The sequence below is a fragment of the Vulpes lagopus genome, chromosome 2 (assembly GCF_018345385.1).
Source record: "Vulpes lagopus strain Blue_001 chromosome 2, ASM1834538v1, whole genome shotgun sequence".
In the NCBI taxonomy this organism is placed as follows: Eukaryota; Metazoa; Chordata; class Mammalia; order Carnivora; family Canidae; genus Vulpes; species Vulpes lagopus.
Genome location: NC_054825.1, coordinates 94937128 through 94950188, shown reverse-complemented (window position 1 = coordinate 94950188; position 13061 = coordinate 94937128). Strand labels below are relative to the sequence as shown.

At 35.4% G+C, this 13061-nt stretch overlaps 1 protein-coding gene across 1 annotated transcript in view; it reads right to left on the bottom strand.

Annotated features, from left to right (window-relative positions):
- Positions 1–13061, bottom strand: part of ADGB (androglobin) — a 165745-nt gene that overhangs the window by 72873 nt on the left and 79811 nt on the right. Inside the window, 5 exon segments of the mRNA XM_041745067.1 lie at positions 174–315; positions 2788–2890; positions 4798–4861; positions 5629–5814; positions 6683–6720. Of these exon segments, the coding sequence (XP_041601001.1) occupies positions 174–315; positions 2788–2890; positions 4798–4861; positions 5629–5814; positions 6683–6720 (533 nt within the window).

The following is a 13061-nucleotide window of genomic DNA, read 5'->3' as shown; positions in this document are numbered from 1 at the left end:
CTTCAATGTATTTGTTCATAGAATTATTTTTCTGAAGAATCTTAATAACAGATCTGTTTCTTACAAAATCACTTTAGGAGACAACATCTTAGATCCCATATTGTATGTAGTAGCCAATGGTTTACAAGGCTTCAAAAAATTCTTCATATGGGAAAAATAAAGTCACTCCATACCCAACAGGCAGGCGAACCACTGTAGCCTTGGTAGCATATGTATGAATCTTCCTAACAAGTTCCCGTGGTTTCAGAGATTTCCAAGAAACTGATTCAGCTGTAAGCAATCCAGGCTCTATGTGGGGGCTGTCTTTTGTTAAAGCTAGGAAGAGGGAAAAATGTTAAAATTTAACTTTGAAAGTTTAGCTGGCCTTCACAACATTTTAGTAATGATAATAATAATATCAGGAATTAGAGGTTTTCTGAAAATATTCGTAAAACCTGGAGAAAATACTCTGGGTAAATAATTATTGGGAATAATACTGAAGTGAGACTCAGGTCTTCCTCTCTGTCCTATTTTCCTCCTCAGAATAATCCCTCACATAAAGAAACAAGGAACAGAAGAGTTAGTAAGAGGACAGACAAGACTGTCTCATAGGAGTAACCCATCACTTTAATCATCTGAGCACAAATCACAATGCCCCTCTAGATGCAGTTTTAAGGAAGAAAAGCACCACACATGGGATAATAGATTTTCCTAAGATAGTGACAAAGCAATGTGGAAATATCCCATTGTTTAATCTACGTTTTTACTTTTAACTCTCAGCTCTATGTGTAGAAATAGCAAATAATGAACAAAAATTTAATTTTAACATTATATGTTCCTCTTAAAATGAATAAAGAACATAGACTATTCTTCATCAGTAGCTAAGACCAAAACACTTTTTAAATTAAAAAAAAAATTGAGACAAAACTGACACGCTATTGTATTAATTTTAGGTGTACCATATAATGATTTGGTATTTGCATATATTTTGAAATGATTACCATGAAAATTTAGTTAACACCCATTACTACACACAATTACAAATTTTTTTTCTTATAATGAGAATCTTTAAGATTTACTCTCTTAGCCACTTTCAAATATACAATACAGTGTCATTAACTATAGTGACTCTGGTGTACATTACAGCTTCAGGAATTATTTTACCTTATATTTTTACCCTACTTCCAGATAACACTCAAGCTGAGGATATAAGGGCACAACATGACTTGAAACATCTCTATGCACATAGAATTTCAATGTTTTAGGACATGCTATGGCTTAGGAGTCATTAGTATATATACTAAGCTTACACCATTAAGTTTGGCAAGTTTACTCAACAAATATTTATTGTCTACTACTATACACTAGACACCATTCAAAACATTGGCTATAACTGGGTGGAAAATCATAGTCCTTGTGATCAAAGTTGGTAGTACATTTAATAGTAAGCATTCAGCAAATATTTATGGTACCTCCACAGTGCCAAGTAATATAAATTTGAATTATAGATAATTTGATTTTGCTGTTTACGCTTTGCTTTTTCTATAAGAGCCATAGCTTTTCTTTGATCATGTAGGATAAACATGATTGATCTTGGGAAATCCAGTAAAAATATTTATTTCATCTAAAATAGGAGGTAATATTTTGAATTTTATTTACCAAAAATAAAGAAAACTTTTCAATTATGCATATTTTTTAAGATTTTATTTATTTATTCATGAGAGACACACACAGAGAGAGAGGCAGAGACACAGGCAGAGGGAGAAGCAGGCTCCATGCAGGGAGCCCGATGTGGGACTTGATACCGGGTCTCCAGGATCACACCCTGGGATGAAGGTGGCCTAAGCTGCTGAGTCACCTGGGCTGCCCCATATTTTCTTTAGAATGGATAATGTGATCTGTTTAGCCAAGTTTATCTTAATTAAAAATAAAACTACAGGTAAGATTAAAAACAAACCATAGGTAAAACTATAGACTGATAAGAAAAAAAATGTTTCTTGATCTGTTTTTAAATAAACAGATTTAACTTTAACAAAACAGGACAGAGAATGGTGTTTTATGCATATGTACAAGGGGCTGGTCTCAGAGAGAAGCAAGAACAGTCCATCCATGAGAGCAAGAGGGAAGGTGACTAGAATTGTGAAGAGCTCCTTATGGGAAGATGAGGTGGGTCATTCCTGATTTTTGTCTATCTGTCCAGTGAAGATAGCAGTAAGGTCGTCCCCTGAAAATGCAAGAGGATGAGAGCAACGGTTGGGGAAATCTGGAGGTTTGAGATAGTCATCCATGAGGACAAGAGTGGGCAGTGCATGAACCAGGGAACCATGTGCATGGCCATACTTAGGGGCCCCTTTGAAATGTGTAGCCCTCAGTTGAAAGTGGGGCTAGCTGACAGGATTATTTTTCCTCCAGTTGCATTCAGCTACTCTGATGCACACAGGTAAGGTGTATGTATGCACAGGTAAGAAAGAGTGTAAGTTTTTCAATAGATTTTAAAAGACCCAAGAATGATGATGTATAGAGGTAGAAATAAACACAGAGAGACTAGTCATAACAGAGACATAAACACAGGACTGAAACAAGGAGAGGCAGAGGTGGCAAGAGGGAGCATCACCAATGATATCTGAGGAGCAAGAGCATCATAGAAGGTGGTATAAGGGTGACTCTTGTAGAGACTCTGGAGAGGAAATAGTTTTCTTCATCCAGAGCTTTAAAATCTTGTATTTAAAAAAAAAAATCTTGTATTTCCCCTAGACTGAATGAAAGTAAGCTGGGCTTAAGACTATAATTTTCTCATATCTCACTCACCTCCAGATTCTCCCCATCGTACCAATGCAGAAAAGGAAACCAGTAGTTCAATAGGTTTTAGACTATCCACAAATAAATAGTAGGATACACGTTCATCTGAGAACTGCAAGAAATCAGGTGAATCATTGAACTTAATATTTAGTCTATCAATGCTGTATTTGCCACTTTAATAATAATACAATACCTCATTTATAGAGGACCTACTGTGCTCTAGACACCACAATAAGTACTTTACAGTTTTAATGATATAAAGAAAATCATGCTGGGTAAATGTTGGCAATAGTCTATGGAAGCTGGGTCTATAGGATCTGTGTGAAACTGACTGCTCTGTCAGAGAGAGTCAAAACTCTTCATGAACAAAGTAAAGGAGTATGCTTGTTCCAGAAATAACAAATGGCGGAGACTGGGCTGATGGCTGAGCAGTGCTCTGAGAATGCAGGTTCCTGATAACTTTGGCAGAGAATTGAAATGTCTAATGGGGTTGTGTTAAGGTATTTTATAGGGCAGTATGTGATATAAACACTTTCTTCCCTTTTGTTACAAGATCTTCAGAAATATAGCCATTGCACATTTGTTTAAAGATTTTATTTATTTAATCGAGAGAGAGAGAGAGAGAGAGAGGAGAGAGAGAGAGAGAGGCACAGGTACAGGCAGAGGGAGAAGCAGGCTCCATGCAGGGAGCCCAACGTGGGACTGTATCCTGGGTCTCCAGTATCACACCCTGGGCTGAAGGCGGCGCTAAACTGCCGAGCCACCGTGGCTGCCCTAGCCATTGCACATTAATGCACCAGACTGGATTTTTGTTTTTAAGGTGCAGGAGAGTACTGAGTAAAACCAGGACTACCCTTAAAGGACAGCCACATAAGGGTTACATGAACATGAACTCAATCCATCCTGTATGGGTACTGTTAACATCTATAATCATGGATGAAGAAACTGAAACACAAAGAGAATAAGTAATCTGCAAAAGTCACAGAGCTTGCAAGTAGCAAAGCTGAGACTCAAAAGTAGGTCTGTCTATTTGCCAGCAACAGGGCTGGTCTTTGAAACTATTGTACTTTTATTGTCTCTCAACTGCTTGCTGCTTCAATGACTGATGGCATTGGGTAAGAGTGTTAAATTAATTTCATTGCTATTATACATTAAGAGCTTTCATATCATTTTACATAATATTTAAATAAACAATTAAAATATAATAGAAAAACCTCTAGTGATACTGTGAAAAATGCAACCTTGTTATTTAATCAAGTATGACAAGATTGCTGGAAATGCTCCAGACAACATAAATATGTTTTAAATGATTGCTTCCCCCAATATTTTCAATAGTAAGCATTTGTCATTTATCTTTTTTGTTTCCTTTTAGCTGCCACATGTTGGTTATAAAGATGGTTGTTTCAAGCACTCAAGTATTCACTCTCTAAAATTATGAAGGAAGCTGAGGGTTGCCAGCCCAGTGTGCATGCCAGAAGAGGAGTTTCTGCACAGAGCTCATCTGCTGCTATTTTTGAGAGTCTGAGAATTTGGGGACAGTATGACCCTGGAGGTCACAGGGAGGTACCCTGGTCTAGTGTCTGCACAGGGCACCTCTGGGTGTCCCCTGCCCCACCTACATACTGAGCACCAATGGAGCAGAAAGGGGTAGAGAGCATTGAAATGTGCTTTTGTCTTAGGAATAGCATGTAATTCAACAGATGCTAATTGAAATCAAATATAATGAATTTATTTGTGCTTCATTTATTCATAAATCAAACATTTTGAATGTGAATTTATACAATGAAGCTCAGGATTGAACATAATCAGATGAATCACACTTAGAGATAAGAGGTAGCAGAATTTTGCTTATTGGCTGTGTAAGGAATTAGTAGAAGACTCTAAGAATTGATTTTGTGTTGTTTAATATAATTATGAATGTAGAAATGCTTGATAGATTTGAAGGTGTTTTCCACTGGCATGATTTAATAAAAAATTTACATAAAAGAAGGAAAAGAGAAGAGGTCATAATATATTTACCTTGAATTCTGTTTTTTGAAAGTTAAAGCAATATGAACTTGGCTTGTGAAAAATATATATGTTCCTGAAAAACATTATTTATAACAGGTTACCATTGTCATATGCAACAGACTAGTACTATATGTTAATAAGTTTCTTAGAATCAAATAATTACAGGCAGAACAAAGTAAAGACAGATGAAAAATTTTAAAAATAGTAACAACCTAGAAGAAAAGTGGTTGCCAAGGGCTGGGAGTGGGGGAAATGGGAAGACACTGGTAAATGGGTGCAAATGTCCAGTTATAAGCTGAATAAGTTCCGAGGATCTAATGTCTAGCAGGGTGACTATACTTAATACTGGATTGTATCGCTGAAATTTACAAAGAGAGTAGAACTTACGTGTGTCTGCCTCCACCCTCCAAATTGGTAAATGTGTGAGGTGTTGGATGTGTTAACTCGATGGGGGGAATCTTTCACAATGTATATCATTTCATCACCATGTACACTTTAAATATCTTATAATTTTATTTATAAATTATGTCAGTTAAGCTGGGCAAAAAATAATAAAAACTGCATTGAATTAGTTGTCCAAAAGAGACAAACATGATCCCTCTCAGTGAATAAACTATCTTTATTCTGATCAACAATTAAGTGTCTGAGGGTGAGCTGAAACTGGCCTGAGATCTGGCTCTTAATATTCTGTGGACAATCAACTCACCTATTTTTCTAACATTTTTGTTTGATATTAGATCAACACCAGACTAATATTGGTTTAACTCTTTTGAATGATAGCTAAAAATTAATGGTTTACATATCCACTATAACTAATGGACACAAAATATTTATACTTACTGAAAGCATACACAAAAGTCTTCAAAATCCAACCATATTTCTTTAGAAACACTATTATTTATTGTTGCAAACTCCTCCTGTGATTTCTCCTGTGTTGCTGTTGTCTGGCTGACCAAATCTCTTTCCAAACTACATCCTTCACCCTGATGGGCTCCATCATTCAGCCCAAGTTCCATCAGTTCGTCTGTGCGTAGCAGAAAACAAAAATGTCAATTGCACCTATGTTGTTAAATAGGGAGTTCCTGAGATATGGGAAATTATAGAGCAGAGCTTGCATAGTGAAGTCTATTTTTGAAAAAAGAAAAAAAAAGTTTCCTGAGGCAATCCTTTACATGCAAGCCTCATATATGGGGAGATCCATGCAGAGACACATTTTCATACACTTGGAAGAATTTAATCCTAGCTTAAATGGCATAGTGTTCAAAATTTGAAATCGCTCTCACAAATTTGTGTGCCCATTCTTTACAGATTATAAAGTTCTAGCAGAAATTAGCTAGGTTAGGTACTTAACACCTGCTCTAGGCAGACATGTTTGTATAAGAGGGAATGGCTCATGCACCAGAAGAAGGTAGAACCTTGGAGAGCTATTGCAATAAATATATTTCAAGAAGCCATTGAACTGCTCCCCACGGTTAGTGATTCTGCATTTTATCTTAGGTTGATCAAGTAATGTCATGAAGGTCTTAGAGGCTTCTTGAATTATAATGTTACATGTGCACATGCCACAAAACTCGTTTTTTTGGATTTGAGGATTAGCCAAATCTTTGTTTAGGAACTGGGGAATTGGCAATGGTTTCCATGCTTTGATCATCACATGCATGTATTAAAACACACGAACTGTACTTGTGAGCCCTTAATCAGATCATCTTTTATTTGGACTTTAAGCATGAATTTGACAAGTGAGATTATCTGATTTTTCTAGCCCAGAGTAGATTAAATTTAACACATCAGAGGAGGCCCCTGAGAGCCAAGAGAAGGGAGAGCTAAGAGCTGTCAAGAAGCAGAGGTCCCTTTGTGCTTTGATGTTTATAGAAGTCATGAGAAGATTATTAATTTACCTTTTCCAAGGATAACTTGTGAAAGAATATTACTCTGTGAAGTGAAAGGAACACATTAAGAAACCATTTATAAATTCAGCAAAATATGTTAACTATCTAAAGCACCAATGTTTTTGTCAATACTTTCTTTTAATCATTGAAGAAACAGATTTCTGCAAATAGTTACTAAAACATGATAAAGCAGAAACTTTGTTTTTAACCTTAAAGTTCAACGATGTGAATTTAATTAAATAATTGGCTTAGGGTTTAAAGTTGTGACATTAAAACATTAGAACATGAAAGTTTATTAAATGATTGAGTCTTAAAAGTTAAACTAAAACAATAGTATCCTTAAGTAGTTATTCTGCTTGGTCTGAAGCACCTGGCCTTGTTATGGACTGAATATAATGAGATTATAATTAGCAAGTAATCTACGGAATCTAGAAAGGTGGATTTCAAATTATACAAATGGTTCTTCCAAATTTTAACGGGGAAATTAAGTTGATTTTGCTTTGTGCAACTCTGCTTTCTCTGGAACACAATTAAAATATGTGTAAAAGTAAAAAGTACAAACTCATACAGACAAATGATTAATGATAGCAACAATATTTTGGGTGATGTAAAGGCAGGTGATAACAGAGCAAAGCTAACTGAGAAGCAAGTGAGAAGCAAGCCCATCCATGACTTAGGGCCCCAGAAATAATTAGCAGGCATCTGAGAAGAAGAGAATGATACATGGACCCATATCAAAATATAGGAATGATTAAGGAACAGATAAATCCCTACTTTGCCCTAATCCTTTCTGGTTTAGCATCTAGCCTTCTTCTGCCTAAACAGGACACTAGAAATTGCTTCATGAGGAGAAATTAAATGAGAAATCTCCAGATCTGGGTTCACAGGTACCGTGGGAAACAGAAAAAGCTACTATGCAGAGAGGAGAGGAATTAAGTGAAAGTCCACATGCTAAACTTTGAGACTTTCAGCTCCTCTGTGCTGCTTGGCTTCTGTAATACTGATGGATAAATGTATACCAAACTCTGTGACCCATTCTACCCCAGAAAGGAGATTAGAGGACTCCTAACTGGAGAAACTGACCAAAGCCAGGGAAAAACCTCAAGGAATCTACATTTGGAGCTAATCCCACCCCCAGATGAAGCTCATTTATCCCCAATTATCCTAAATTAATTATCCTGCCAGCTGACAAGCTTATCATTTCTATAAAGCCAATTCCAATCAGCAGCTCTTTAATGCCATGAATTCCTTAGATATATATGTGTAACAAAGTATCACCAGACAATGAAGGATGGAGTCTTAATGAGAGCTCTTAGAAACTAAAAATAGGAAAGTGAAATAAACTCAACAGAAAGTCTGGATGACAAAGTTGACACAAAAGACAAAGATATTAAATCTATAAATCTTTTAAAAGAAAACATTGGAGAAAGCTTCATGACTTTGGATTTGGCAGTGATTTGTTGGATATGACACTAAACAACAACAACAACAAATGTAAAAATAGATAAATTGGACTACATCAAAATAAAAAAATTCTGTGCATCAAAGGACAAATCGATACAGTGAAAATGCCACCTACAGAATAAGAGAAAATATTTGTAAATCATGTATCTGATAAAAGGGTAGCATCAATAATAGGAACAACAAAAACCAAATAAACCAATTTAAAAATGTGCAAAGGTCTTAGATATTTATCCAAAGAAGATACACAGGTGACCAACAAGCATATGAAAAGATGCTCAACATCACTAATCATTAGGGACATGAAGATCAAAAGTATAATGAGATATAATTTCATACCCGTTACGATGGCTACTCTTATAAAATAAAAGCAGGAGTTAATGTTGGTGAGGATATGGAGAAATTGGAAGTCTTGTGCAGTTTAGTGAGAACATAAAATGAAAAACAGCATGGTAGCTCCTGAAAAATTAAAGTACACTTACCATGTGATCCAACAATTCCACATGTGGATATAAACACAACAGAATTGAAAGCAGTATCTCAAGGAGATATTTGTACACCTGTGGTTATATCAGCATTATTCAACAAACATCCATTGCTGGATGAATGAATAAACAAAATGTGAAGGATAGATAGATAGATAGATACATAGATAGATACATAGATAGAGGAATTTCTTTCCTTTAAGGCTGAATAATATTATGAATATATTATTATGAATATATAATATTCATATAGTATACAGTATAATATATTATGCATATGATTCAGCCTTAAAGGAAGAAATTCTGACACACACTTCAATATGGGATGAACTGTGAGAACATTATACTAAGTAAAATAAGTCAGTCACAAAAATACACAAAAATACTGTAGATTCCATTTACACAAAGTATCTAGAGTAGTCAAATTCATAGAGACAACAGTGGGATGGTGATTCTAAGGGACTAAGAAAGGGGGAATAGGCAACTCTTTATTGAGCATAGAGTTTTAGTTTTGTAAAATGAAATAAGATCTGGAGATTGGTTGCCTGACAATGTGAATGTACTTAAAATTGTATTGAGAAGAAGGAATTCTCCAGGAAACAGAATTAAGAAAAATCATCCAAAACTGAAGAAATCCTTCAGGAAAGAGTATTAAGAGAAATTACCAGAACTGAACAACATGAGTTTCCAGGTTGAGTGGGCTCATGGAACACTCAGCAAAGTTAAGATTCATGCCAAGGACAACCACTGCAAAGTTTATTCTAAGAATGAAAAGAAGGTCCTAAACATTTTCAAGACAACAAAGTCACATATAAATGATTAAGAATCCCAATGTTATCTGTATTCTCAAGAGCAATGCTTACATGCTGTCCATAAATATTGTAGAATGATACCAAGATCAAGATAATTTACAAATTTGAGGTGCCTAAGTAGCTCAGTTGGTTAGGCATCCAACTCTTGATATTGGCTCAGATGGTGAGATTGAGCCCCACATTGGGCTCCACACTGTGCATGGAGCTTGTTTAGGATTCTCTCTCCCTCTCCCTCTGCTCCTCCCCTAACTCTTAAAAAAAAAAAAAAAGATAATTTACAAACTCATCACCTAACATAGTTAACCTATTCTACTTTGTGTGTGTGTGTGTGTGTGTGTGTGTGTGTGTGTGTGTGTGTGTGGTGATATTCAGTAAAATTTTAAAAAAGAAGAAGAAAAGGAAAGCAATGCTTGAAGTTAGAACAAGGGGTTAAGGAAGAACTTCAAAATTCTGAAAGAAATGACTTCTGAACTAGAATCTATATCCCACCAAAATATAAATCAGGTGGAAGGTGGATTATAGACTACTACAAGCATATAAATTCTCATTATTTCCACTTTCTACACATCTTTTCTCCAGAAGTTTTGGAAAATACACCTCTTGAAAATTAGGTTATAATCTAGAAGAAGAACATAGTTTTCAGGAAATAAGAAATCCATCAGGGAGAGACAAAAGAAAGTCTCAAGATGACAGATATAAGGTTGCATTCATTTGAACTGAAGCAAGACAGCAAAGGATTCTGGGGTGAAGGGGTTTGTCTCCAGGAACACACTGGCGTTTATAGAATACCTAGTGTTTGTGTGTGCCCAACAGTCTTTAGAGGAAATTATTTTTTTTTTTTGGTTAGAGGAAATTAATTTTCTTTCTTTCTTTCTTTCTTTCTTTCTTTCTTTCTTTCTTTCTTTCTTTCTCTCTTTCATATTTGGGAAGGTTTACTAATGTTTCATAGAAAAGTAATCAAATGGAAAAAATTCAGTAATTAGCTTGTACAAAGGCTGTATAAGAAATGCCATTGTATTTGCCTCCACGGTAATAATCCTTACATAGCTAGAATATTGATTCAACAAATAAATCTGGAAGACAGAAGGAAGTGGAGATTCGCCATGGTGAGTGAGGACAGGAGTGCTAAATCCTCATCTTCTGCAATGGATAATATCTAAATTGACAGATCAAGAAGTAAAAGAACCTCATCATTCAGTAAATATGTAATGGTGTCTGCCATATGCTAGGCATATTCACCAGTGTTGAGAGAAAAACAGTGTGATGATGATAAAATCATCATCTCTGTCTTCATAAGGCCTACTATTTACAAATAGATACAAACCATAAGAAATACAAAAAAATAAAAGTAATTGACTCTCTAGAGGGGAAGACTGAGGCCAATATTGAGGAGGGATAAGACAGATTTATTATTTTTAATAATGTTTTTGACTTTTAAAAATGATTTCATGGAATAGCTTAAAACCAAAGAAAAAATTTAAAAATGTTAAAATCTATTAATTCTTCTTACCAGAATTATCATTTGTTAATCTGCTTTTCAACTAATACTAAAAAAAAAAATTGTTTACCTGTATGCAATGGCATGCCCTGCAAGGTATCTTATTCCATCTAGAGAAGTTAGCAAAATAAACTATGGTTCATTCACATAATGAAACATTATGCAACTTTAAGAATAAAGACACTCTTTATGTATAGATATGAAATTATCTCCAGTATGTATTAAGTAAAAACTCCTTTGTTAAATTTTGAATAGAAAATGGGAGGTTAAGAAATATTGCATGTGTGTTTCTCTGAATTTACATAATAAAACCCAGAAAGTGTCCTACAGAGCCCACAGCAGTGAAAATGGAGAAGAATATTAATGGAAACAAGACTTCTTCATGTATGCCTTATATTTTTATTTTTAAAATGTTTTTTAAAGATTTACTTATTTATTTGAGAGACAGACTGTATGAGCAAGAGTGGCCGAGGAAATGGGAGAGAGAATCCCAAGCAGACTCTCTGCTGAGCATGGAGTCCAAGCAGGGATTGATTTCATGACTTTGAGATGATGACCTGAGCTGAAATCAAGAGTTGGACACTTAATTGACTGTGCCACCCAGGCACCCCTTATATTTTTATTTTTGAATATGTGAACATATTACCTATTAAAAAACAAACACCCTTTTACACCCACCACACTAGCAAAAGTTGAAATATCAGGCATTATCAGCGTTGGCCAGGATGTGGTGCAAAGAAAATTCTTATCCAGGGCTGACAGAAGTAAATATTGATACACCTGTATTAGAAAATTGCTTGGCATGTTAAATTGCTGAATGCCCTATGATTCATCGGCCATGCTCCCAGATTTGTATCCTGGAGCAGGGTTTCCTTGTCTAGTGTGTCCCTTGGGGCCCATGGTAAAAATTTCAGGAATTCAGGAAAATGGATGGTTGAAAAAAATTCATCTTTAGTTCAAGTTCAGTATTTTCTTCAGTCCTCAATTTATCAATCCAGGTAAATAGTCACAATGTTATTAGCAATAACTGTGAGACCTTACCTATGAAAGAAATCACAGTATCTTACATATTATTACAGTTGTTGCAAACGTCTTAAAATGTCACATGTATTGATCACTACTCTGAAATTGCAGTTATGAGGCCCTTTGTTAGGTTTCAAGTAGTCATGTGTTACTTGCTACAGATAATCCTGTGACCTGTAGCTGGCCAACCATTTGGCAACTATACTTAGTGGTCATTTCACTACCAAACAGTGAAGTTGTGTGTTCTCATGGTGCTAACCCAAACAGCTATTTTGCTTTCCACTGTTCCCTATCATCAATAATCAACTAATACACAGACACAGATGCACTGTCTTCATTGTGTGTTAATGTTCTACAAAATTGGCAAAGGGAGTCATGATACAAAGAAGTTCACAAACCCTGGAACTAAGGAAACTCTCTGAGACATGTGTAGAGGGACATGCAAGAATAGTCCTGGTATTACTGCTCATAAGAGTAAGAAACAAGAATCTCCCAATGTTTATAGCAGCAGTATCAACAATAGCCAAACTATGGAAAGAGACAAGTTGTCCATCAACAGATGAATGGATAGAGAAGATGTGAGATACATATACAGATAGATAGATAGGTATTTATCTATCTCTCTCTCTCTCTCTCTCTCTCTCTCTATATATATATATATATATATATATATATATATATATATCAGATATACTCACTATACACACACACACATACACCATAGACTATTACTCAGCCAGTGAAAACAACAAAATCTTGCCACTTTCAACAAAAATGGATGGAGCTAGCAAAATAAGTCAGTCAGAGAGACATACCATATGATTTCACTCATATGTGGAATTTGAGAAACAAAACAGATAAATATATGGGAAGAGGAAAAAAAGAGAGAGGGAAGCAAACTATAGGAGATGCTTAATAGAGAACAAACTGAGGGTTGATGGAAGGATGTGGGTGGGAAACAGACTAGATGGGTGATGGGCATTAAGGAGGGCACTTGTGATGAGCACTGGGTGTTGTATACAAGTGATGAATCACTAAACTCTACTCCTGAAACCAACATTACACTTTACGTTAACTAACTAGAATTTAAATTTGAAAGAGGAAA